The sequence below is a fragment of the Peromyscus leucopus genome, chromosome 9, assembly GCF_004664715.2.
Source record: "Peromyscus leucopus breed LL Stock chromosome 9, UCI_PerLeu_2.1, whole genome shotgun sequence".
NCBI classification, from domain to species: domain Eukaryota; kingdom Metazoa; phylum Chordata; class Mammalia; order Rodentia; family Cricetidae; genus Peromyscus; species Peromyscus leucopus.
In genome coordinates, this window is record NC_051070.1 from 57,388,649 (window position 1) to 57,416,462 (window position 27,814).

The 27,814-nt window shown below is 50.6% G+C and overlaps 1 protein-coding gene across 1 annotated transcript; it reads right to left on the minus strand.

The window, feature by feature from the left end:
* Positions 1-1,501: 1,501 nt before the first annotated feature.
* On the minus strand, positions 1,502-25,757 carry Scara5 (scavenger receptor class A member 5). Its single transcript, XM_028890026.2, has 5 exons — positions 25,656-25,757; positions 23,797-23,895; positions 21,926-21,973; positions 5,605-5,799; positions 1,502-3,561 (listed from the first exon to the last, which is right to left on the minus strand). Exons 2-5 carry the CDS (start codon positions 23,816-23,818, stop codon positions 3,425-3,427), a joined length of 402 nt encoding a protein of 133 aa, XP_028745859.2. The 5' UTR covers positions 23,819-23,895; positions 25,656-25,757; the 3' UTR covers positions 1,502-3,424.
* Between the last annotated feature and the right edge of the window lie 2,057 nt (positions 25,758-27,814).

A 27,814-nucleotide genomic window follows, 5' to 3' on the forward strand; every position in this document is an offset into this window, starting at 1 on the left:
GGCCTTGTTGGAGGAAGTGTGTCACTGGGGGTGGGCTTTGAGATTTCAGAAGCCCAAGCCAGACCCAGTGTCTCCTCTTCCTGCTGCCTGCCAATCCAGATGTAGAACTTCCAATTGCTGCTTCAGCACCGTGTCTGCCTGCATGCCGCCATGCTTCCCACCGTGAGCTAATGGACTAAAACCTCTGAATTGTAATTCAGCTCCATTTAAATGTTTCCCTTTATAAGAGTTGCTGTGTTCATGGCACCTCTTCACAGCAATAAAACCCTAACTAAGACACCGTTCCTTTGTCGGGTACAAACATGAACACTTCATTTTGACTGAGATCAAGCCAAGTTCAAAACTGTTCTGTCATGGATGGGCCCTGAGGGTTGTTCTGCTGCTTAGAGCCTGTTTCTTTTGGTGACCACCAAATGGGGCTTAAACACCATGGTCCTGCCGCGATTAGAGTGTCCGTCCATCCCCACCCACACACACGCATGTGTCGGGACCTTGATTTCTCAATGTGGCAGTTTGGGGAGGTGTCTGGGTACCAGGGGTGGAGTCCTCATGGATGGGTGAGTGCCTTTCTCTCCAGAAGTCCCCTTCTCACAGGGCTGGTTTAGCAATGGTGGTTCTAGTTTCTTCTAAAGCAAGCCTGTCCCCATGCTTGGTCTCTGTGGCACAGACTCAGGTGTCCCCTTCCTTCTGTGGTGAGTTGAAGCAGCATGAATCCCTTGCCAGATGTGTCTGCCCAGTTAGTTTTGGACTTTCAGTACATAGGTAAACCTCTTTTCTTTATTAATCTACCTTATCTCAGATATTCTGTTAGAGCAACAGAAAACAGACAAGGTGTTCTATCAGTTCAGACGTGTGTAGAATGTCTTCTGGAAGCATTGAGGGGTCTTTTAAGGTACAGCACATGCTAACAAACCTCTCTGGGAAATAATCAGATTGCCTTACCATCCTTCTCCACACTCCCTGGGTTTTCATGAAAAAGAATATGATGGGTCACTGTGATGGCTATTCTTGGTTGTCAACTTGACTATATCTGGAATGAACTATAATCCAGAAATGGAGGGCACACTTGTGATCCAGATCTTGAGGCAGGAAGATAACATGCCTTTGATCTGGATCTTGAGGCTGGATGACACATGCCTTTAATCTGGACCACAACTTCTGCTGGAATACTATATAAGGACAGTGGAAGAAGGAACGGTGTTCTTTGCCTGCTTGCCCTCACCTCAGCACATTCATTCCTTCTTTGAGATCTCAGCAGACCAGCTGTGACACCCAGCCTTGTGGGACTGAGCAGCTTCTGGTTCTTAGACTTTCCATTCATAACTAACCATTGTTGGACTGCAGCCTATAAGTCATTCCAATAAATTCATATATGGAGAGAGAGAGAGAGAGAGAGAGAGAGAGAGAGAGAGAGAGAGAGAGAGAGAGAGAGAGAGAAATTCATTCCATAGGTTCTGTGACTCTAGAGAACCTTGAATAATACAACCACTTGTTAGTGACATCTTTTTCAAATGTTTGCTTTATTGAAATTCTTTCTTACAAAAGGTCTGAAGTATTTTAGGCCTGGTTCCCATTGGTCCCTGAAATACAGTCCACGGTCATTTCCATGTCCTCATAAGTAGGTCTGTAAACTAGTCGACTTTTATTTTTATGGTTAAAATATTTTTCAACATTGCTTTCATAGATAGAAAACCAAACTTGTATTTCCCCCGTGTAAAGACCGAGTGAGAAAGTTACCTGAGTCTTCATCATCGGGGTAACCGGGTTCTTTCCCAGAATTATCAAAGTGATGTTTACACACTTTTAAAATATCTTTTTTTTTAAAAAATAACAACCTTTAGTATATCTTTTAAAACATAACTATTGTGATGTGCAGAGCTATGTAATAAGGAGTGCTACGCTTATACAGGTATACGTACATGGGCTCTAGAAGAAGATGCATGAGTACATGCATGTTATGTAAACACAAGAGTTGGTCAGATCATGAGAACAGTAGTGAGTAACGCATATTGTAAGCAAGAATGATCAAGACCACATATAGGCTTAGTGGCCAGCCAGGATCTTTGGGGGAAAACAACACCTGGAGGTACCTAGGTCTTCCTCGCCCCCAGCAAGATATGCTCACCTCACAGGATATGTGACTGTGTCTGTGGCTCTACTATAGCCAGGCAGGTCTGCACTCAATTGCTCCCCCAGTTCTAGAACACATGTGCCATCTAATTCGGCCTCCTCCGGGGCCAACAACAGAACATGTTCACTCTGTAACCAGGAGGGGAGTGCGGCTCACAAGCTGGAAGAGGCCCCGGACAACTCACTTCCCACGGGATGGCTGTAGAGAATTCACACTTCTTTCTGCCCTTGGGGGATTTACCAGGTCTGTTTCCCTCTGATCACAGGATTATATTTAAAGAGGCCTGAAAGGTACAAGGTCACCAACTGCCCCGAGACACAGCTTCAGGTTAATCTGGATAGCTCCCATGTCACCCTCCGGATCAGCCTTCCTGTGTGGACGTTTGACTTAGAAACTCATCCTGTCTGATCTTATATGTGCTTGCTATAAGATTTGGAATATACAGCTTTCTAACAACCAATGTCTACAGCCCAAGCTTGTTGCTCAGGCCCAAGAAGGGGACACAAAGGCTCATGGAGGAACCTGGCCTCAGGTTCTTCTAACCTTGGTCTTCTAACTTGGGAGCCAGATGAATGGGCCAGGTGAGCACTACCTGGAGGCAGGGTCCTGCCCTGACTGACATGCCTTGTATTAGCACAGCAAAGTGGTTAAGTGATTTCAGCACCCGAGATACAATGTAGCACAGAACGGTAGTTATTCCCATCTCTTCCCAGCTCCGGTTGGGGTTCTTTTGGCAACTGGCATTTTCTTATGTCTCCTATAGATGACTTCTCCTCTGCCCCTTCCTCAAACTAACATAGAGTGTGAAGAGGCAGAGGAAAAGAAAGGAAACAGAGTCATTAAAGGTTTCTACTTGCTGGGGAGATGGGCGATGGAACTCTGGAATTTAGGAATTATCTGCAAAATGAACGACTCATAGCACCCCCCCACCTCCATTGCTGCTCTTGCCTATGACATCATATCAGCATCCATCCGTAACCAAGAGACCATCTGTAACATCGATCCCTAGGCCCTGAGCACGCTGGTGGTTCAGTTGACTGGGACCCCCCATGTAGAAACCCCGGTGGGAAGGAAAGACAGAATGCAGGTCCCAGTGAGCACTTTGGAGTCGTCGTCTGCAAAGAAAGTGACGAGGGGTCACCTTGGGTCCAGAGTAGGGCCAATTGGCAGCAGAGTTGGGGGTGGTGTTGGGCTGGGCATGAGCCATGGTTAGGTAGCTCCAAGTAATCCTCCTGCCCCAGAGCTACAGGAACGTGGTCATGTCGGTGGCCCGGCTTTGGGCTGCGCCCACTTTCAGAACGTAGTACAAGTCACCCCAGCGTCCTCAGCATGCCCACAGTTTGTCACGCCCCATTTGGCGAACTGGCAGCGGAAGATGGAGCTCTCTGTTCCCTTGCAGTTCACGTCATCCATCCAGATCTTCCCTGTGCCTGTGAAGAGAGGCACACACAGCTTCTTAGCGGTGATTCGGGAAGCAGAAACGAGGAGAAAAGGGAATATGCCTGTAAACGACATGACCATGGCCTGGCTGGCCCTGCAGGGGGGCTTCTCAAATCTGGTGGAGGCCATCTTCCCTCTGCTCTACCTAGAATGCATTTATGATTTATGGCTTAGCTTCCTATAGGTAGAATAACAGTAAGAGATGATATCGGTGCTTGTATCTTCTATGAATCAGGCCTCTTACAGATATGAGCCTCTGTAGTTCTCACCATTATGCTTTGGGGTAGATAGCAAGAAACACTGGGACTCAGAGAGCAGTTGGTACCAGATTACACAGCTTATTGCTGGCAGCCTCTAATTTCCAGCTCACATCTTGCCACCCACCCCCCTATCCACAGGCTCACACTTAATAACCGACTCACCCTGACACTGAGATACAGTATCTTGAAGCCTTTGTGAATGAACACTTTGGCAAAGGCCTTATCAGAAGGGTAATGTTAGACAGATCCTGGATTAGACAGTGGCCCAGAACTGAGTTTGTTAGTACCATCATTGCTACATGGTCCCATTCTGGGAGCCCAAGATCATAGTTCCAGACAGATAGAAAGTCCCTAAATCTGACATTAGAGTCAGACATCCTCAAACCATTAAGTCATTTGGGTTAGTCCCTCAAATACAGAGTCCCTACAGCTTGCAGCTAGCCTTGTCCAGCCAGCTGTAATGGGTCAGCCTGCCATCTGAAGGTGGCCCACACACAGAGAGCATGATGCTTTAACGGGCTGTCACAGAATAGCATCAGCCCCCCAAATGCTGTGAACTTGGCGCTGATATCTTTCTATGAACATCAGGGGTTAGGGCAGCTGGGATAACCTTCAGAGCAAATAGAGGACTTGCCTGTGGAAGAGAGGAAGCCTGACCTGAGTTGGTGTCATTGGTTACCCCTTACCGTCCCCAGGGAGTTTCGCCATATCCCCCGCCCACCCCCACCCCCACACCCCAGGTTCCCTTGAGTGCTGGTGGGAGCTGGGTTTTCAGTAACTGTCAGAGCTCGGCACGACGCCTCCCGGTGAACAGATGAGAAAACCAAACAACAGGTGTTCTTTTACCATGGGGTGAGATTGAGACTACAGCCTGGGGTTGTCTCGTAAAGCACCAGTGACCATTCGCCCATTAAACAAATGGTCCGAGGGCCTCTTTTCCACTCCGCACTTTCCTGTGTGTTTAGAATACACCAGTGAACAGCAGGGGTGACGGAGACATACAGAGTATGCCACGGGAGCTGAAGTGTGTGTGCATCACGAGCTGAGGTGCCGGAGGGCATGGAAAGCTCCGTGCGGGAGACGAAACCGAGCTGACCTCCAGAGCTGTCAAACGGGCCACGCTTCCTTCCCATCAAATGGAATGGAAAGCTTAAGCCTTGGGTAAGATGGAGGGCCTGCCTGGCACCTTCCAACCCCGAAAGCCCCTACGGTGGGCAACTGCCACTCACAGGTCCCCGGACACACCACACAGCTGAGTGTGATATGGTCAGCTCAAATCCCAGTCCCCTGCACACCGGAATGCAGATAAGATGTTCATGACAGTTGAGTGGCGACATCTTATATCCCAGGGGCCGAGACTGGAAAGCACCCCAGAGTCTGTAAACCCTTTGCCCAGATAAGTACACCAAGGCTCAGAGTAGAGAGAGGCCGGGCCCAAGTGCACACAGCTGAGGAGCAGGGTGCACAGAACTAAATGGGCAAGAGAGCTCCTGATCCATGCTCTGGGAACTATTGTTTTGGGTTCAAGTCCACCCAAGTTTCTCCATGTTCAAGTTCTATAGAAAGAATGTGTTTGTAAGTCTGAGACGTGTACTGAGAACAGGGGTGAGGGTTGGGTGCCCCCAGGGAACAGTTGACTCTATCACATGATGATGATGATGATGATGATGATGATGATGATGATGATGCAGGCTTTGGGGGGGAAAGGCCAGGCCTAGACTCCATGGCTCTCTTCCACAACATCCGATCTGTGCCTTACCTGACCATCCTTACCTTGCCCAAAACGAGCTGTCCGGTAGATCTCCTCAACACCATGGAAGCCCAGCATGCGGCACACGACGCTCCCATCCTTCCTGTCCCAGCCATCATCACACACTGTGCCCCAGCGACGGTCATGGAACACCTCCACTCGGCCCTCGTGTGGCCCAGAGCCATTCACCAGGCGAATCATTGTGAAGTCCACACCATCTGCCGGGAGACTCGCCGTTACTCCCGGTCTCTGGACGCCCCAGGGCCCCACCCAGGCCTTGTCCATGACCCTCCTTCCACGCAGGGAAGAGAGAGCTAGGGCTAAAACCGTGAGGTCACAGTGTGTCATTTCTAACCGTGAGGTCACAGTGTGCCATTTCTAACCGTGAGGTCACAGTGTGTCATTTCTAAACCGTGAGGTCACAGTGTGTCATTTCTAACCGTGAGGTCACAGTGTGTCATTTCTAACCGTGAGGTCACAGTGTGTCATTTCTAACCGTGAGGTCACAGTGTGTCATTTCTAACCGTGAGGTCACAGTGTGTCATTTCTAACCGTGAGGTCACAGTGTGTCATTTCTGCTTTTTTGTTTGTTTGGTTGGTTTGCTTTGCTTTGTTTTGAGACAGGGTCTCATGTCGCCCAGCTGGCCCTCCAAACGCTTGGCTTATGGCTGCATGCCACCATGCCCAGCTTTAGTCTAACTCTCTGTCAGCTTTCTTCTCGCCAACTGATTGCTACAAGAGTTTTAAGTTCATAGCAAAACTGACTAGAAAAACCGCTTCGCAGTATTGAGTGACTTTCATTTCACGGCCCCAGGTAATTTCCATTCATTTTATGGACCGGGCAACTAGCCACCCCTGACAGTTACTGAAAACCCAGCTCCCACCAGCACTCAAGGGAAACTGGGGCTGTGGGGGTGAGGAGTATGGCAAAACTCCCCGGGGTAACCCCGTAAGGGGTAACCAGTGACACCAACACAGGTCAGGCTCCTGCCTGAGGGTTGACTTCAGACTGGCTATAGGTTTCCCCACGCCTGCCTTGCCTCCGCCGACACCAGGTCACGTGACAGTGTGTGTATCATGCTGTGCAGTGAGGCTGAGAACAGAAGCCTGTGTGAGGTCAGAGGAGGCAGGAGGAGGCTGTGGGTGCCAGAGCAAGCCAGGCAGCATTGAGGGCCAGGTCAGAGCAAGAGAAAGGGCTGGAATGTGACAAGGAGGGTGGGGTTGACGTTCAGGGAGTCCCTGACTTAGCCTCTGTGCTTTGCACCGCCTGGCATCGTTCTGTTCCCTTGCTCACGTAGCCAAACGGATGACCAAGCATCTCTTAGAGTACCGTGGACACACCTATGAGCAAAGGATGTACCTTCACGAATCTCACACTGCTGGCCTCTTCCCAGCAGTTTCTGCCCCAGGTAGAGTTTTCCTATTAAACAATCACCCATCATCCAGAAATGCTCCAACCCTATCTTTTTTAATACGTCAGCCTCCAGAGCCGGTGAGAGGCAGCCTCAGCCAGTGTAATGGTTTGAACACGGAATGTTCCTGCAGGCTACTGTGTTTGAAGGTCCTAAGCTGGTGGTCCTCTTGGGGAAGTTTTGAACTCTTAAGGGGGTGGGGCTCCTGGAAGGAGTGGGAAACAAACCTGGCCCAATGTCCTGTTTGCTTTCTGCTTCCTGATGGCAATATTACCAGCTTGCTTCTCTCTCCTGCTACCATGCCTTCCCCACCATGGCTTCCCTGCCATGCCCTTCCTTGGCTGGAAAACCCCAGTTGCTTAAACATGGTGGACAAGGGACGGTTATCCCAACTTGACAGCTTGTCCCCAACCTGCAGCTCACAGCTCGTGGGTGGAGCTTTCCCTCTGTAGCCTCCACCTTCCCAAACTTAGCCGAGACACCAAGATGCCCACAGGGCTGGATCTCAGTTCTTTTCCCTTCTGCTCTGGGGTTGGGGATTGTGGACCCCTCAATGCCGGAGGTATTGAGGTCTTCCCTCTTATACTGCAGTTATCCCAAGGCTTAGCCCAGGAGCATCACCACTTGGAAGAAACTGGTCAAGTAAGCGGGACAGGGGCTTGGCCCCTTGCAGCCAGGTGGCCTCCTTGCTCTTGCAGGTCAACTGGCCCATTGCTTTACCCACAAGCTTCCTGGGGCGTCAGTGGTTCTGATCTCTGCTTATGGCTTTCTACTCTGCTGCCCCAGCTCCTAGAAACTGCCTCCTGTTCCTTGACCTGCTAAATTGCCTTTCCCATTACCTAGGCTGCTCCTGATGCCAACCCTACAGGCCTCACCCATGCTCTGGAAGAAAGCCCCAGGGTTCCTACACCCAGACCTGCCTCCCGAGTAAAAAGGGAAAGGGACGCACTTGAGAAAGAGTGGGTCTGGACTAAGGATTTCTGCATTTCCTGAGGCTGTGGCTGGCAGCATCTTGCTGTAGCTTAGCGGTAGGCTTCAGATGTCCCATCACGTCGTAGCACATGGAGCTATTTTAGTTAATGGTTACACAATCATTGGGCTTTTCCAATCATCACAAATGACAGAAAAGCATGGAGTTTGCCATCTGGCTAAGACTTTGAGATGGCATAAAGCCTTCATGTGACACACGAGGGACCAGAGGCCCAGAGAGGTGATGTGACTTATCCAAGCCATCCTTGTGAGTAGGAGAACTGAGGTCTGCATTGGGTACTTAATCCAGGGCCAGTGCTGTGCTCTTTTCTCTCTCTGAGTCATCTTCTTCCTGAGATCTGAGCAGGTCTACTAATCTGCCTTACAACTAAGATGGAACAGAAACATGGAAAAGTTATTTTAGTCACCCCGGCCGGGGCTACCATGTGTTGGCTAGAAATTCAGAGAACATACCAGCTTCCCCTGAGTGAACAATGATGACCACAACACCCTTGCGGGGCACAGATTTGCTGAGTGATGATGGAAGTGGACGTGTTGCTACGTTAGGCCAGGGAAGGACAAACCAGCCTCAGCATTGGGGGAAAGCCTGATGAGTCGGTCCATCTTCTGCACACTACCTCTTCATTTCTTATAATAGGCCGGTGCATGCACTTCTGTTTCCAATTGCTCATTTAGTTCTCCATCCAGACGCACCTCTGGAACCCCCAAGCACCCTCCTAGGTTAAAATGGATGCCAGAGGACTATGGAAGCAAAAGCATTGTCTTCCACCTTGAGCCACTCACATGAGCCCATGAATAAAAAGGAGAGGACCACAGGGTGCCAGCAATGACCAGGACTAAGGGACTCCCAGGCCACCCCCACACCCATGCAGAGATGAGGAAACAGCTGATATGGAGGACGCAGCTGTTTCTGGGAGGCCAGGCCTCCCTCTTTCCAGAGCACGGCTTTTTCTCGCTCAAAGCACTGGGTCATCCCCCCCCCCCAAGGGAAGCTGCTGACAGCTAACTCTGGAGGCCCAAGGCAGGGGCTGGCACTCCCCAGAGCAGAGGACTCCACTTGAGGTTGCTCTAGGAAGCTCTCGACCTCAGGCTACATGTACCCTATTTCCCTTGCAATGACAGTCCTGGATGCTGAGTGTTGATCCAGGCCAGCTTTAAGTACTAAACGCCAGCTTGATGGCCAGGGCTGCGTGGGTGGATGCGTGTCTTCATGAGTGATTGGGACCAGAAAGCCCCATCTGAGCACCTCAGCACTCCTGTCTCTCCCTCGTACCCATCCTAACTTTCAGGGCCTGGCAAGCTCACGACAGGAACACAGGTGTATGATCTCATCATTTTTGGACACAGTGTTGTGGGGCACACCTGGGCCATGCCCTGCTAAGCAGGACAGTTGTGTGTCTGAGGCAGCAGGCCCGGTAGTGAGGAGAGGAGCATGTCAGGGAAAGGCGCTAGGTGGGCGGGGCCTACCAAGGCATGCAGCTGGTGCTCTTTTGGGCCTGCTATTGGAGACCCTCCACCTCTCTCCTTCACTGCCGCTGTCATTTCCCAGCCCATGCATTACCAGGCCCATATGGGCTGCCCTAGAAGCACCCCACTTCCTTCTTTTTGTAACTTTACTTTCCTGGCCCCTCCAAGCCCTGCAGCTCCTTCCTGGCTCCTCTTCATCCTTTACTCCGTCCCCTCTGTTCAAATCAAGACAGAGTTCACTTCGTGTGGAACTCGTTTCCCGATGGCAATAGTTCCTGATGTTTGGATCTGTTCAGGACCCTGTCACTAGTGCCGATTTGACTTCGCCCAATTCATGTGGTAAGGCTGTGACATTTGATAAATTGATCAAGGAGTGTGCTTTGCCCACAGCCCGTGGCACTTCCTTATATGTGGGAAAGGCCCCAGAAGGACTGTTTTAGCTCAGAACATCTGTCCAAGCCACTGTAATGAAAATTCCAGAATCCCTCAGAATCTCTTAAGGATTTGAGCTGAGGACTGGGGAGAGGGGGATTGGAGGCAGGAGCAAAGAGGCTGAGACTCGGGAATTGGAGTCCCTAGGCCATGTCTGAGATGAGACCCTAGACAAACTGACCCCTTACTTAGGGCAGTGGGCCCAGAGACGCCTTGGGTTCCAATAACCCCTTCTTCATTCCAGGCTGTACAAGGCTTGCCAAGATGATGGGCCTTTTCCCAGGCCCCATTACCGAAAGTCACTCAGATGACTCCCAGAAACAGCTGAAGAGATCAGAACAGGAGCCAATGCCACACCCATCTAGGGCTGACTGCTAACCTGCCTCTGGGGGCCCCCCCTTTGAGTAGAGGTTTGCATAAAGCCTCGCGGACTTCCTCCTGTGGCCCCGATGATCGAGCAGAAGTGGGCCGCCTCTGCCCTCAGTGGCGGAGTTGGAGTGTCGGTGCCACTGGCCAGTGCCATCTCTGGACACAAACAGAACGGTGACCGAGAGCAGCAGTGAGTGTCAAGGATGGATTCCAGCAGACCCATCCAGCAGCACACCGAGTTATCTCTGTGCATCTCCGTGCCCTGCTGGGTAACGGCTGGCAGAGCAGAGGCCCCAGCAGGGATGGCTGGCCGAAAACCTATCTGCCCGCATCAGGGGCTGCTCTCTCCAGCTGGATTGGTCTCCTCCTCATTTCCTCTACTCTCCCCAGTTTCTGGCTCCTTTGTAGGCGATGGGGGAGGGAGTCGGGGTGCAGAGGGCTGGCTCCTGCTGTCAGCAACTCTGCACACTAATGCAAACTGGATGTGACTTGTTAAGCAAGGCAGCTCCGGAATGATCCAGGAATTCGGCACCATGGCCCTTGGCCGTTCTTGGGCACCTAACACTGCCCTTGTGAATCTAACATGTGGGGATTCTTCTCTCAAAGGAAGCATTGCTTTGCTCTCCCTGACTTGTAAACACACACATGTAGCTGAAGCAGGCTCCCGGGGAAAGAGTCTGGATCTGGGTCCTGATTCCCTCAGCGCCAGGTTGGGAAGTGGCTCTGGACTTCCCAGCTCCAGACTCCAATCTCCCATCTTTCCAAGGGCCTGACAGCTGCTCACCCTGCCTCTGGGCATGGGAGAGAAGGCACAGTATCTCTTGGGAATCCACCCTAGGACTTTCAAACCGGCATCTGGTTTCATTTCTAGGGCTCTGGCATCTCTGGCTCTCCCTGGCATGGCTTCATCCACAGGCTCCTTTACCTTGTTAGCACACCCTGTTTGGGGTTTTTGTGGCTTTCACTGGGGGCCAAACTGTGAAATATCTTTCTCCTCTCAGGACAACTGAGCAAGTTGCTTCATCCCTCCTCCCCTGGGAAGATCTGGGAGGGTCACATAAGTGGCCTGTAGCTGCCTCTCTCAGAGCTGGTTTCCAGGCTGAAGTAACCTTGGAACTCCCAGCATGCCTTGGTCAGGAATGGCTCAGAGCTGTCTCCACACCCAACCACATCAAAGACCTGTCCTGGGCATATCACGGGGAGGGGGCGGGGCCGGGGACGGAGGCGGGCCGAGGCGGGGGGGGGGGGGGTTCGAGTGGAGCAGGAACGGTTCCGGGAATGGAAGTCTGCCCACTGGCTGCCCTGAGTGCCAGGTGCTGTGCACAGCGCTTCATACATGTAGCCTGCTGTCATCCACAACAGCTCCGTGAGTTAGCTGTCCTAGCTTCTCTCATTCAACAGGAGAAATGGGCCCAGCAGTGTCAGGTGATTTGCCTGGGATTGCGCAGCTGAACGCTGGTGGCTGCCTTCCAACAGCAGCTCTCTCCAAGTCTAAGGTGCTTTTCTCTCTACCTAGGAGCCCCACGGGGTCTTCGGTGCTCACTGTCCTGAGCTCCAGGGTCTGCGTCTCCAACGTAAAGCCATGTCTGACTGCATACCAGCTGGGGAGACTAGAAAGCCTCCAATGCAAGGACAGTTTTGAACAGTCTGGGGTATTTTGAATACTTTGACAGTGTCTTCATGCAAAGCCACAGCAAGACTAGAGCAAGCCAGATGTAGCATCAGCTGAGCTACATGCTCGCTGCCTGTCCAGCCTTGTAACACACACGGAGGTCACCTCTGGGAAGGCTCCTCTGATGGGTGCTCCCTGTCTTTGGGAATTATTACACTGCAGTTTCCTCTCCTGGATCCCTGTGCATCCCACCCCTCCACTATGTTATGAGAGGATGACAGTCTTTCAACATCCAGTTGTGTCTCCATTACACACAGAGACCCTGGTGCGGCAGGAAAGTAGGTATGGAGAAAGTCATCGAGATGAACATATGGGGTTAGAGAGACGGTTCAATGCCCAAGAGCACTGGCTTCTGCTGCTCCTTCAGAGGACCAAGCTTGGTTTCCAACACTTACGTTGGACTGTGCACAACTGGCTGTAACTCCAGCTCCAGGGGCTCTGACACCTTTTTCCTGGCCTCTGTGGGCACTGCACACACACACACACACACACACACACACACACACACACACACACAAATAATAAATCTCTAGAAAAAATATTAATATAAGCAAAAAAACAGTTGGACTGGAAAACAAAACAGAAAGCCCAGGAAAAGTCCCATCTGAGAAGCCAGTGCCGTGTAAATGACTATAAAGGGTCATAAATGGGGGTGAGAGGCTTGAGGCTTTTAAGTCTGGGACCTGTCCCAGCTCTCTAGCTACTTCCGCTCTCAGGAGTGCCTCTTTCTCCCTATATAAGTATTCTATCCCTATTCATGGTCCATATCTTTGTTCTGGTATTCCAGAATTTAGAAATCTTAGCAGGTACCCTCTGGACTCAACCCCAAGCTTTAACAATGGCACAGCGGAAGTATTCCACACATCACACTCAATGGGAGAATACACGAGTGAACGGGTGAATGGGACTCAGGGCCACTTTTTAAGGGCTCTAAGAACAGGGTGGAGAACTAAGTAACTCAGAACCTTCTGTGGCTATGCCTCCGAGGGTCCCAGAGCCCGGGGAATTCTGCTTCTACAGCAAGGGAGCGAGCCCAAGCTATGGTCAGAATAGTCCAGTTCCTTGCTGTTTGTTTTTCCTGCCTTGCAGTCCCCGCTGCCAAAACCAAACAAGAAGGAAGAAAGGAGGTTGTGGAGAATAGAAATAAACACACAGGGCTGGGAAAATGGGCTCTGCCGTTTCTGCAGCTGCGGAGCGGGGTGGAGGTGGGGGGCCCAGGGATAATTTGGACCATCTGCCCATTAAAGAAAGCTGAACTTTCATTCTCTTATAAAGGAAGAGCGCCTCATGCCCTGAGCTGGCCTGGAGAGTCCCTACCCCCTAGGCTGGGGTGACACTTCTCAACAGGAAATGTGATCCATATGGGAGCATGGGAGCCATCCCTGAAGCGAAGGAAGGTTTTTCTGGGGAGGCTCTCCTGGAGGGCATTGCCCATGGGTGTGGCTATAGAAAACACCATTTACTGGGGGGAGGGTCTGCTCTGACCCTCATGGGGGTGGGGGGGGGGGGGGGACTTGGTGCCCCTTCAGGGTATGTTATTAGGTGTTCTCAATGGACAATTGCCACCACCCTCCTCCAAGGAGAGTGAAGACGGGCTCTAGGTCACCTGAAGAAGTGACCGCTCCTGGGTCTTTCCTGTGTTGTCTCCCTTATGCTGGGTCTCTGGATGAAAAGTTACACCCAGACACTAAGAGCTTTACTAGGTAAAAGATGCAGCAGATATATCCCCTGAGGGGCCCTGATTGCATTGTTATCTGTCTATCTATCTATCTATCTATCTATCTATCTATCTATCTATCTATCTATCCATCCATCCATCCATCCATCCATCCATCCATCCATCCACCCACCCATCCCTCCGTCCGTCCGTCCGTCTGTCTGTCTGTCTATTAGTGAGTGCTCTTGTCTTCCTCTATTTTTCTCCATCTTACTTCTTTGAGTCAGGGTCTCTCCCTGAGACTGGACTTCACCATTCAACGGGACTGGCTGACTAGGGATCCTCTTGTTACTTGCCCAGCACTAGGATTACACATGTGAGTCACCATACCGGGGCTTTTTATGTGGGTTCTGAACTCGGGGTCCTCTTGCTCATGTGGCAAACACTCTACCAACAGAGCCATCTCCCCACTCCCCAGTACTGGCCCTTTAAACTGCTGACTCGTGCCTTTCTCTCCCCAGCTTGGTCACATTGTCATGGAAACAAAGTACAGGGCTCTCTGATGCTGCTGTTCCTGGCTGCCCGGTTCCTGGTACTTGCCAATCAAGATGTGTCTAGGGGCTAGTGACATGGCCCCATATTTGAAGGTGCTGCCAAGCCTAGCATCCTGAGTTTGATCCCTGGGGCCGACATGGTAGAAGGAGAGATCAGACACCTGACCTCCACCTATACACACAATAAATAAATCCATCTTATTTTTAAGAGATGTGTCTTGGGGCTGGAGAGATGGCTCAGGGGCTAGGGGGGCATTCTGCTCTTACAGAGGACATGAGTTTGGCTCCCAGCACCCACACGAGGTGGCTCTCACACCATCTATAATTCCAGCTCCAGTAACTCTGATGCCTCCAACTATGGCAGTGGAGAAGGTCGAAGCCCGAAGCTTCTCACAACATCTGTAGGCATCCACCAGGCAGCTGTGTGGCTCGCCGAGGCTCTTCTCTCTCCTTTTGTTTTCTGGCCTTTCGGATGGCACCAAGACAAGCGAGCCGATAAACCTCTTTTTTATTTTTTGGGCTAGAAAGGAAGTCAGGGGAGCCAGGAGACAGTCAAGAGTGCTGATTGCTCACATCAGCACGCCTTGAGCCTTCCTTACTCAAGTCCTCCCGGGAGAGATGCTGACATTTGAAAGACCTCTCTAGCAAAGGCTTTATGGATCTATCGCTTAACCAGCGCCCCACCCCCCCATCCCCTCAGGCCCAGTGGCCACTCCTGGGGATGTTTTTTTCTCTTTCCACACACTAGTTCCAATGTTAGTTTGGGTCCTTCCAAGTCCAGGGCTAAGTACCCACAAGTCCATCCCGTAAATCCTCACCTGGAGACCCAGCTTATCCCTAATGCTGCCGCCCTGGGTGAGGACCCGCTCCCTCGGTAGCGTCTGCCTCTGTTCGAGGGATGACACACTGAGAACTCAGCGATGAGGGTGGTCCGTCTTGTGTTGTGAAACTCAGCCTGAGCCAGAATGAAGATCATAGTGGGGACCGTGGTGTGGTGAATGGTGGCAAGGGACCCTCCCAGGCTGAGTCAGCAAGGAAGCCAGGGTGCAGCCCTGCCACCATGGCACCCACAAGACCTCCTGGGAGGCCTTCTCCCATTCCCTTCATTTTTCATCTAAGCATCACTGACATCTCCTTGAAGAAAAGAAGCTGGTTACCACCCCTGTGGGAGGCGAGGCCATCTGAAAGTGACCCTAAGTACCCTCCATGGTGTCGTCCACATCCAAGGATGGGGAGAGTCAGAGGTAGGACGTCAATCAGTGGCAGCCCTCAATCTTTTCAGCTCCATCAGCAGGGTTCTCATCTGACTCTACCATCCAATTTCACAAGGAACGAGAGCTCAGGGTCCCGGGGACTGGGGATCACTCTTGAGTTTGTTTGAAATGCTTTCTAAACAAACAGTCCAGCCACGCCTAGTTTTCATGTATATCTCAACTTTGCTTCAACTTAAACTTTATTTGTACAAAACCCACATCAATGGCCCAAACTTCAGTTCTTTGGTGGTTTCAAGGCCTTTAAAAAAAAATTAGGTTTTTTTTTAATGTGTATGACGTGTGTGTGTGTGTGTGTACACCAGAAGAGAGTGTTGGATCTGCTGGAGCTGGAGTTACAGGCATTGTGAGCCACCCCATGTGGGTGCTGGGAGTCAAACCCGGGTCCTCTGGAAGAGCGGCACATTTGCTTAACCACTGACCCCTTTTTCCTGCACCATCAAGGCATTGTTTGCTCACCTTCTGCCTGAGATTTGGATTGCTAAGAGTTGTCCCAGAGAGTGGACATCTGAGCCCTAGGAGAACTGCCTCCAGGTCCTGGGCAGAAAGATTGATGGGCACAGAGCCATGGGGATGAGCTAGCAACATACTGGACCCAGAACAGTAAACTGGTTGGCTTCACTAGCAGGCATGAATACCTCCACAAGAAAAGCTGTTCAAAGCTTTAGCCAGTTCTCCCAGATCCTGACTATTCCTCTGGCTGCTAACTCTTGCTCAGTGCAAATGCCAAACGCTCTTTTGTTTATTGTTTCCTAACTAGCTGCCCCTCTCAGGCACTGGCCCTTGACTCCTGTATTCACTTCGATGTGTTTAGAATACAGCTATTAGCAGTCTGTTAACGACCTCGGCACTGCTGGGTTCCCAAGGGGACTTCACTTCTTTTAGCATGGGCATCAGCGTTTGCTCCTTGCTCAGGCACAGGACCCCATTCCTGCCTCTCTTCAGCCGACCAGGCATGGCGAGAATATCCTTTATAAGGGAGGAAACAGGAGGAGGTGCCGGCTCTGGGAGACATTTTAGCAAATGACTGAACTCAAGGAGGTCGTGGGAAGCACCAGTTTCAGCAACCGGCTCTAAAGTGAGGACCCTGTGAGACTGAGCACCCAACCTATGGAGTCCATACTAACTCCAGGCAGATAAAGTAGGACACCTGGCTGGTGCCAGGAAACTTGTGGTACAGGGAAAGCCCCCTTGAGTCATAGCATGGGAAGGAGCTCAGAAGAAACAAGGGTTTCTGAGCTGCCCCACGGTTCATACTGTTTGCTTAGAGTTTCATGGAGTTTGGGTCTTGTCTTCGTTTGGGTCGATGTTTCTGAAAAAGACCTTGTTAAAGATGGAGCACCTCAGACCCAAGCAGAAGCTGGAGCAGAGGAGGAACCTGTACTTACAGAGGGGACTGTTCCCAGGGAGGAAGGGCCCACCCGGCATGCCTCAGGTGCTGGGAAGGAGGAGGGCCATCAGGGATGACAGAGCCTCTGGCTGGCTCTTGCCCCAGTCCCCTCCCAGTGCTCTACTTACACCCTGCTGGCGGCTTCCCAAAGTCAGAGAGAAGGTCAAGGCTAACCTCCTGACCACTGCAGAGTTCTGGGCTGGGGGATTCTCACTTGTCTCCTGCGCTCGGATTCTGTTTCTAATACCGTAGACTCTCGCTCAGCCCAGCTACAGGAGTACAGTTCCCTGTACAGTTCCCTCATCTGGAATGCCATCGTTCTCCACAAGTGCCTGCTGGACCTCAACTTCCCCCTTCGCTTTTGGGTCAGAACTCTTTGACCTTGTCCCCACTTCTGCCAATGCTCTCCCGAAGGTCACCTGTAACTGTTAACAAGTCCCGCTCCCCCTGCTAGATGGAAGTTCCTGGTGTGAACACTCAATAGACGTTTGCCAAAGGAGTGGGCATCTCTTCACTCACATGTATTCTCCTCACCCATGCTTTCCTTCCATCCACATACCTACCTTCTCATTCTGACAGAGCTAAGGGAGGCCGGTTCCCACTCCCTGAGAACCCCCTCTTTTTCCAAGTCAGTTCTGTCCTGGAGCCTGTGTCCCGATCCCTGCTCTGCTCTATTCCATCTCGATCTCCACAGGCCTCCTTCACCACTTCCTTGTTATTTCTCTCTGGCATCTTGCATTTTGCTTCAAGCCAATTTTCCTGAGGGAGATGCTGTATCCCTATACATTTTCAGTTGCTAGATGTGAGCTTTGGTGTGTGTGTGTGTGTGTGTGTGTGTGTGTGTGTGTGTGTGTGTGTGTTCGTGTTCCTTTTCTGTTTCCACATTGCTTTTGTCAAGCTGTTACGGGACACCAGAAGAACAAGGAGAATGAATGAATTGGCGAATAACTACCTGGCATGAATGAGTAAGTAAACACCAGAGATAAATGCAGATGCCTCTGCATCCAGGGTATCAGTCAACCTCCATCATCAGAAAGCATGTCACAGGCATGAGGCAGAGGGCTTGACTGGCAGACCCAGAGCCTGTCCTGCACAAGTCTGAACCCTGCTCAGAGCCACAGAGACAGGTAAGGACAGTCTTAGCCTGGCAACGTGCGGACCAAACAACATATTCCTTAAAAGTAACTGAGAAATGCCGAGGAAGGAATTAGCACCTTCCACCCGAACTACTCAGGATGGACATCACGGCCCAGGAAGACCTGAGCTGAGTCAACGATGGTAGGAGAAGGAGTGGCATGTGGACTCAAGACCAGACAGGCCTTCCTCATGTCCTGGACTTCTCTTACGAAGAATGCCAGTGACCACTGGGTAGGTTCCTCTCAACTTCCAGTCCCTCATCTCCCTACCATGGGTATAACTGTGACTCTTGTAGATCACTGTGAAAACTAAGAAATCGATGCTTCCAGAATCTCTCTCCTGCCTACCAGGAAGAGCAGATATTAGCAGTGTTATGCCCATTTTTTTGAGAACCACGGTTTCCCCTTAAATCACCTTGTTGCTGAAACATTCAAGTTACACAAGGATTTTAGGTTATATGCATAGTTAACAAAGCACTATTCTTTGCTCACTGTGGAAGCAACAGCCTCATCTCTTCAGGCTTGAGCTAAGGATAGCTTTTGGTGTGACATTATTCTAACCAAATTCACCAAGGCCCAGGTATGGGAGGACAGCAATCTACACACTTTAAGGAGTCCCTTCCCCTTTCTTATTTTAAATAGAGGTAGCAACATCTCAGCAGCCATTGGAAAACTATCTGGAATCTCCCTCCTTTGGTCCCTCATCTGTTCTGTGTGTGTGGGGGGTATGTATGTGTGTGCATACCCACACATGCATAGAGGATCCTCCTGTCTCCACCCCCATAGCATTGGGGTTACAGATGAACACAGCCACACTCAGCCTCTTAGTCACTGAGCCATCCCCTAGCCCTTGTCCATTTATTTTGAGCTCAACATTGCTGTTGAATGTGTGTGTGTGTGTGTGTGTGTGTGTGTGTGTGTGTATGTATGTATGTGTGTGTGTGTCTCGGAGGAGGGTCCCCTAGGACCCAGAACCCCCTTACTAAAACAACAAAACACACACAAAATTTAAGCATTTTTCCCAGTTTTCTGAACTTCCAATGATAACTATGGACTAATATCACCTCGGAATTCACTCCACATTCAGCTACACATTTTCCCCCCATGTGAAATCAAACTAAAAAAAAAAAAACATTTTTAAGCAATCTGAGCTTATATACTGCTCAAAACTCATGCCCCAGGATTTAAACAAAACTTCACCTATACACATATACATTTATCTTGCAAACAGATCATATACCAAAGTAAAACAAATGTCTGTCTTCCTTGGAATGTGCGTATGGATCCTGTTTTTTTCCCCCCGGCCAAATCTCCAAAAGCCAAATATTTAATGGGATGATTGATGTCTAAGGCTTGAAGAGAAAAATAAAATTCTTTACTTCTCATCAAGAAAAATACCCAGCGATCTGGATTCTAGACCCAACGCAGCCATCATCTATGTGGGTAACCTTGGAGTTCCTCCACTTCTCTGTTCTTGGTCTCTGTTCAATGACCTGCAGGGGCGGAGCTGGGAATGGGACAGGAAGAGATCTGAAATCTATCCAAACCCTCAAATCCCACGAGTCCAGCCTCAACACGGGTAAACACTGGCAAGATTTTTGTTCTGAAAAGCATCCTAACACTGCCTGCAAACATGGTCCCCAGGGGTTTTCTCTAATACCACACACTATCCACTAGCCAGTGAGAGGTGTCCATCTTGATGTTGTCATGAACCCTGTTACTATAGTAACGCCCCCTGTAGCAACCTTGGGCATTTGCAATGCAGGTGAACATGAGGTATTTGGTAAAGGTTTCAAGCCTCTGGCACTAGTTGCCAGAACTCAGTCTGATGAGCTGGCCCTGCACCACCAGCTCAGGGCTTTGAGACTCTCTGGTATTGGGAACTCACACTTCGGATCCCATAGATCCCACAGTGGGTCTGCCCACGGCCAAGGGCATGACTAAGAAGGCCCCAGTAGTAGGCACTGTGTCTGTCACAATTTCCACACTTTTCTGAAAGATGAGCTGTGGGCCACTCCTCAGAGCTTGGGTCTCAGGGATATAACTAATACCTCGGGGACAGGAGGGCTGAGGAAAGACAGCAGGCGTCTGCATATGACTTGGCTGGGCCTAAAGCAACCCAGGAAACTGAACCCTGCTGCATGGCAGACTCAGACCTCAGCTCGGAACCGAGGCAAAGGTCCCATCAGCCTGGGCCTTCTATCGGCATCTAGAGCTACGAGGGAGGAGGAACTCACTGGGAGCTTTGAAGAACCCAGCCCTATCATCCACGACTCCGCTGGCCCAAGACTGTGGCCTGACTTTTCATTCCAGATTCAGGGAGCCAGGGCCCCAGTGTTCAGTTCTGGGCCTCTGACAGTGGGGAAGGAAAATGATAGCTTTCTGATCCATGGTTCTACAAGTCCTGCTTGTGCCCTTCCTCACGCTGTGAATAGCTTCCAGTCTTCCAAGACCCCTCACCTTCTAGCAAAAGGAGACCGTTTCTGGGGTCCCTGAGGAGAAGCTAAGAGTTTTGTACAAGCTGTGTCTGCTTTCTGTGTGAGCCCTGGGCTCCGGTCTGGGTGTATTCTTCTCAAGACAGGAAAGAAACGTCCCCTCCCCTGGGAAACACATCCAGAGCTGATGTCAGTCCCTGGCTGGGCAGTCCATAGACTATAAGGTCAAGTGGATGGGCGCTCTTCCCCAGCCTCTAGCTGGGGAGCCTCACACCATTCAGCTTTATCTTTCACCACCTCAGCCTCAGAGCCCAACCAGCTCTGTCCAGGAAGAGTGACCATGCTCACTCTACTGGCTGTGATCTCCTGTTTGGGTTCTCAAGTCAGCCAAGAGTTGGCAGACAGTTCCTGGTGAGACCCCTCTGGTATGCGGGCAGCCTTTCTGATCTCACTCTCAAAGGTCATCTTTCCACACAGTTCCTCCCTTCCTGCCCAACCCCACACAAGCTGTTTATTTCTCAGAACTAAATGCCACACTCCAGTCCTTCTCAGCCACCTCGGCAGCATTCTGCCACCAAGGCTTGATACTATGCGCAGGGGTAGGCCGTACCCCAAAGACCACATTTTCCACCCTGTCCTTTGGAAGAAGTCCTCAGTAATGCACCAGATTGTACTTCCCCAGCACCTGTACCCAGGCCACATTCCCGAGAGCAACACCCAGAACACAGGTGCCCACAGACCTGCTAATTCACCCATGCCCTCCTGAATATAGACTCAGAGCCAACGACGCCATGTGCTGGATGTTCTGTTCTTGTTTGGAACTTGGCTGGAAGGGTCTATGCGTTCTTCCTCGACAATCTCCCTGGAGTCTACATGTAGCACACGGGGGTGGGGGGGTAGGGGGTGGGGGGGAATACATCTCATAGAAATGTGGTCCAGTTAGAGCAGCCAGCTTGCAACTCTGACAGGAAGGGTTTCATCACAGATGCCCATTCCCACATAAAACGACATGGTGCGCCAGGGAATGTCTCTAGCCTCATGGCCCCAGAGGTAGCAAAGAAGAAAACATGAGGTGTTCCATTTAGCCTCTGCACCCTTCCCTGAGCATCACATGAGCTGCTTCTGCAAAGTCTGAAGCTGAGTTTTGTCAACTCTCTCCAGTGATTTTAGGAAGTATGTCTGGTGGGTGTACGACATGGAATGTTAATGGCTACTACTTCATGAGCCCTGAATTCTGCATTCAGACTCTGTCATAGCACTAAGAGGTCAGGACTCTTATTCTCTCCACTTTATAGATGACTAAATGGAAGCCCAAAGATTGTATGCAGGCAGCTAGTGAGGCTGCTGGGAGGAAACCTCAAGATCCATCCAACAACCCCAGGCCAACCCCCTTAGGGTTTGTGGATCCCTATTGCTGGGCCAGTGGGGTTAAAAGAAAAAGGAAACAGGGAGGTTCTTTGATGTTCAAGGCCCACCGCATGGCTCCAGCGCTGACCCCTGACCTTCCAGGGCTCCACTATATCCCCACAGCACTCAGTAACCCAGCAGAACTTCCTTACCGTGTATCTCTCCTCTCTCTCCTTTCTCTCCTTTCGGGCCTCGCTCCCCTGCAACAGAAGAAAAACAGGCATTAGGAGTGGAGACAAACCCGATTTGTTAATAAGAGGTTATCTTTGGATTTGCTGATCCAGGGCCAGGGAAACCCTCAGGCAGCATCCAGCAGCCACCAGAGGGCACTGTGGGGAAGATAATTATGACGTGGGCTCTGGTCAGGCTGCGAAGCAGTGAGAAAGTCTACTTAGTGAAGTACAAGAGAGCCCCCCCATCTACCACACAGCATCAAGGGATGCCTGGAACGGGGCAGGCGGGCCATGAAGCAAAGTCAGTCAAAGGTGGAGAAATTCACACCCAAGTTCGTTCGCACAGCCACAGTGAGGAAGGGGACTGAGCTCCAGCTGTCTCTGGAGACAGGTTATACGTCAGGCTGGGTTTTCTGGTAGGGGAGACTGTAACACACGAGGCAGAGTTTCCAAGGACTTGTAGAAGTTCCTTTCCAGGGTTGCATTAAAAGATCAGAGCCTTTCCCCAGCTTCCTCCTCACTCTCTAAAGAAAGAGAACATCCTGGCACTGTTCAGTGGGCAATACAAAGGCAAGGGGTGTGTGTGTCTATTTTAAGGCTTTCCAGACATACATCTACAAGTCAAAAGCCCACTACATACCATGGGTGAAGAAAGCCAGTCAGAAAACGCCAGGAGAGAGTATTTACTGTGATCCGAGGTTTGAAACAGAATAAAACAAAACAAAACCAACCACATACATAGTTGAACACATTTAGGGAAACATCCAGCAGCGTGTGCTCCAAAGAACTCACAGTGGTTATTCTGAAGAGTAAGAGTCAAAGGAGCCAAGGAAGAAAGGACTTCCTATTTACTGGACCCGTCCTACGTGTCTGTACTACCTAGTTGTCTTTCAACAAGCATGGACTATCTTTATACCACCTTTAAAAGTCACATGTTTTCAAATTAGGATCACAAAAGAAAAACCTCAGGCCTTTTTATCACCAGAGAGTAGAATGTGCTTTTCTAATGATCAAGAGAGGAGGCCTCCCAGATGCAGGGTGGGGATGATGAATAGTCCTTTTTCTAGGTTATCCTGATAGTGAGTGAAATGTGGGCAGCCTGTGCAAGAAACATCAGGTATCCTTGTCTTCTGCAGTGATGAGGGGAGGTATGCTGAGATGTATATGTACACACACACACACACACACACACACACACACACACACACACACACGCATGTTCTCTCTATGTAGTTCTGGCTGTCCTGGTGGAGCTCACTATGTAGATCAGGGTGGGTTTGGAATCACAGAGATCCACCGGCCTCTACTTGCCAAGTTCCGGGATTTAAGGTGTGCATTGACACACCTGGCCAATCTGGCAATCTTGAATGAAAAAGGAGCCATAGGAGACTGACTCTGAAGTAGGTTCCCCTAAAAATGAGCAAGGGGACTAGCCACAGAAAGAAGAAAACAAAAATATCAGAAGAAACAGTGTTGGCAAAGTAGACCTGAGAAATGAAGTAAAGTTGTAAGCACTGGGAGAAACATGAAGAGTCTTGCAGAAGGAGAGTCAGGTATGACTAGTGAGGAGGAGTGATATGGACTTGCTGCCTAGTTTTGTTCTAAGAGACCGCTCACTAGCCTCCCTTGCTTCTATCTCTGGGCTGAAACCTGTGTGCACACTCACACATGCACACACACACACACACACACACACACACACACACACACACACACACAGAGAGGGGGGGAGTGCTCTGTTAGATGGCAGAGGCTGAGTGTGACTCCTGGTCCACCCACTCCAGCGCTCCCAGGCTGCTCAAGGACTGGAGGTATGTGAGGTTCCAGGGTGAGGCAAACTTCAGTATTACCTTTGAATCCACGCATGCCCATGGGGCCTGTGGCCCCTAGTTTCCCATCGTCACCCTTAGGACCAGGCAGTCCTGGGGTACCTCTCTCTCCGGGCAGACCTGGGGCGAGAAGAGACAAGGGTGGAGCGCTAGACTCAGAACTGAAAGGTCCCTTAGGTGCCACTGTCTGGTTTAATGATGAATGTGAACTTGGTCTTCAATAGCCTTTGCTTCCTCTCGCTTGGCATCCTGCAGGTCAGCTCAGAGCATCCCCATGTGCACCTTTATCACCCTTCCCTGGCCCTTCATCCTTGAAAGGCCTAGTAGTGCTGTGAGCAGACGGTACTGAGTGGGTAGCCAGTCCCATTCAGATACTCATAAGCATGCTGGACTTCTAAATTCCCAAAAACATCGTTTGGATTATTTTCTGTGACATGCATGAAGGTATTATTTCATCCATACTACAGATAAGGAAACTGAGGCTCACAGATGGTAAGCCACTTGGGCACACACACAGCAAAGGGCTTTGGAGTCAGGATCGGAGTCTTGTTCTTTCTTACAGGAAGTTCATGATTGGTCAACATCTCGTCATACTTTAGGCTAAGAGGCTCATTGGTCCATAGGGAGGGGATGCTATGGGGACAGCATTAATGGGTGAGAGGAGGGTGAGGTAATGCCTCAACCTATTCAAAGAAAAACAAAACACCCCCTTTCTTTTCACAAACAAAGAGCCAAAACTATAAGGATGTCCCCAACACCAGTCAATGGGCACATAGCCTGCCACCCTGTTAGGCCTTGTGTTCCAGGTTCTTGGTCATCAGACCCCGTGGCCGCAGCCTGCACTGAATGCACCATGGTGAGCCAGAATCAACAAACAATTTTATGGGGCAAGAGCCCAAGGCCCCCAAGAGTCCTGACCCAAGTCTAGTCATCGCTGAAGAACACAGCTCTCTTAATCAACTGCCTAATTGTTCTTTCCTGCTTGGAGAACAAGCTGGTTTTCATTGAGCTTTTTTTTCCACAGCGCCAGAAACCTATCTCCCAGTTACTACCCCAGGGCTAATATCAAATGACTGGGGGAGGACAGTGGCCTCCCAAGGGTGTGAGGACGTCAAAGAAATTGATGGGATGTCTTCATTCCCTTCTTGACATGATGCATCTTTTCCCAGAGTCTAAGAGTCCTGTGGCAACTGATCTCTGAGCCTAATGTGAGATGTGCCCAAAGCTCCCCACCCTATGATTCATGAGGCAGGAAAAGTGACTCCATGGTCCGGAGAGCCTCAGGGCCTCCTCAGCCATGGAGCTGAGGACCGAATGGAGGTCAGGCTGGAGACCTCCCCTGCCCTGCCCTGCCCATCTTCTCTCTATTGTCTGTAATGTACCTAGAGATTGGGCAGGAATAATTCCTGAAAGAAACAACCAGTACCTTCCCCACGAGGCTTCTTCTCCCTGCATCATTCTGAAGCCTCTTTACTCAGTGGAATGTTGCCTATGGACTATGAGCCTAAGAAGAATATAATCTTTCTAGAAGGTCCTAAATCCCACCCCCTACCAGCCACGGGGAATCGGATATCAGGAAGTGAGATGGGGCAGGGGGGTGTCGGGCCCCTAGCATCATAGAACACCTTCACTCGAAGGTCCTGGCCATGTGAACCCTGATTCCTATGCGGGCAGTGCCTTGGGGACCTGGGGACCCTTGTACGTTCTTCCCTTAAGATCCTGGTACTTCTTAGGGAAAAGCATGTGGCCTGTTCTATGGTTAGATTGACAACCTCTTAGTTATCCAGTGGAAGAACAATGGAAGTCTCTTATCCCGAGAAAGAGAGGGTCAGGGATGGACTTGAAACACTCCCCCAGTCCCTTGCAGGGTACCCCATTACCTCGAATTCCAGGGAATCCAGGGATACCTGGCTTTCCCTCCTTCCCTTCATTGCCCTGGTCACCTTTGGGTCCTGGTGGCCCTGAAAAATGACAACAAGAAGGTTAGGAGGTTAGAGAGCCTGTGATGAGAGGAAGAGCCAGAATTCTTCATTGGAAGCACATAGATGCCAGCTACTCAGTTTTGGGGGGGCACCAGGGGAGGTTCCTTGAAATCTCAAGAAGACATAGGTGCTAAGAAGGATGAAGGGTATTCGGGGCTATTACTGCCTCTCTCAAATCCATATGTTGAAATTCTTACCCCCAAGGTTATGGCTTGGAAAGGTGAAGCTGTAGGAGGGGGCTGGGTTTATATGAGGTCATGAGGATGGGGCCCTCCTCGATGGGATTAGTGGCTTTATAAAGTGAGGAAGGTCAGTTCTGGTAGTGCACACCTGTAGCCCTAGTACTTCCTCAAGAGGCAGAGGTAGAAGGACGGTGAGCTCAGGGCCAGCCTGGGCTACATCACAAGCTCCCATCTCCTGTCTGGCGGAATACAATAAACAAGTAGTCATCTATACACCAGGAAAGGAAGCCCTCCACTGAACCCAACTACGCGAGTACCCCAAACTCAGTCTTCTAGCTTTCAGAACTGAAAAGAAAGAAATGCCCGTGGTCTAAGTCCCCCAGCCTCCATTTCAGTGGTCAGGGCTGAGCAAGACAGAGTGGAGAGTTCTGTGCAGAGGGAACAGTCCCCACAGGAGCTTAAGGCATGGATGCAGCTGTGTAAGCCCCGGTGAACCGAGCAGGAGGGGCTCAGTGGGCTGGGAAAGTGGGGGTATTGGGAGCCCAGGTGCTGGACTTGACCCTGACAGGGGAGAACTAGAAGCCTTGGAAGGGGTCTGGTAGGAGAGCCCCATCAGGTCTGCACATGAGGAAGATGGGTGGGCTGTGTGTGAGAGAGGGAAGGACAGGAGGAAGGTGAGAGACAGGGAGGCAGAGGCTGTGGTCCACTCAGGTGGAAGAGCCCTGGGTTAGGAAAGTGGCCGTCAGAGACATGCGGGAATGGCCAGGCTGTTTAGAAAGTAGGACAGCTTTTGGCTCTCCCTGGGGAAGCGGTGGAGAAGGCCAAGCTAAGCTCGGGTTTCCAGCTGGGCACCTGGGTGGAGGATACGTCTCGTCTCTAATTGCTTGTGAGTGGGGCTTCCTTCCAGGAGAGGCTGCAGTGTGGCCGAGATTCAAGCATACGTGACTGAATTCAGTCTCCATCCCTCTGCCATGTGTTGAAGTTACTTGTCTGAGGCCACACAGGCAGCCAGCTGGTGAAGGAGCCATGCTTTCAGTCCGGGTCTGTCGGGCACTTAGCCTTTCTGCCACACCCATGAGGCCAGACATCCTACCCTTCCCACCTTCCTGCCATTCATTCTGGCACCTGCCGTTCCCAGGCTGGTGAGCCTGTCATTTTCATATGTCTACAAGCTGGGGATGCTTCTTGTCACTTGGTTGGTGACCTTTCTCGGTCCCATGGTTCTTGCTGGTACAGGCATAAGCTGGAGAAGCAGACCTGGGGTATTTTGATGTAGCCCTCACACAGCCTTGCCCTGCTTGCCCTGTGTTCTTTTTTTCTTTTTCTTTTCTACTTCTCAGGGTCCTGTATACCTGGCCCTGCTGTGGGAACCCAGGCTGCAAGCACTCACCCCTTGCTCTACTGGCTGAGTAGTGCTCCCAACTCATCCATCCCCAGAACCTCCTCACCTTTCTTGGGACATTGGGTTTCTACAGATGTGATTAGTTAAGGTCATACTGGAGTGGGTTGGACCCTAATCTTGTGACCAGAGTCCTGTAAATAGACAGAGACACAGGACAAGGGAAGCAGAGATGGGAATGAGGCATCTGAAGACCCAGACTGCCCTGGCCACCAGAAGTTCAGAAGACACAGGAAGGACCCTCCCTCTGAGTTTCAGAGTGATGAGACCCTATGGATGCCTCTAGACAATAAACTGCTATTTTTAGCCCCAGTCTGTGATGTTCTCCCAGGAAACCAAAACATGTAGGCTCACAGCAGACCAGTGTCTTGCACAATCAATATTTGCACAAATAAATGAGTATCTGAGGTCACAGGGTGTTAATACATACAAAACAACCTGGCTGCCAAGATCGAGATGTACTGATACATTCCGAA

What these genes read in the sequence shown, in the direction of transcription:
- Scara5 (XM_028890026.2), bottom strand. Translation starts at nt 23,818, where the DNA reads ATGGGCATGCGTGGATTCAAAG. An exon ending in GGGCATGCGTGGATTCAAAG is followed by an intron (nt 21,974 to 23,796) that starts GTAATACTGAAG and finishes CTTCTGTTGCAG; the next exon opens with GGGAGCGAGGCCCGAAAGGA. An exon ending in AGAGAGAGGAGAGATACACG is followed by an intron (nt 5,800 to 21,925) that starts GTAAGGAAGTTC and finishes GTCTCCCGGCAG; the next exon opens with ATGGTGTGGACTTCACAATG.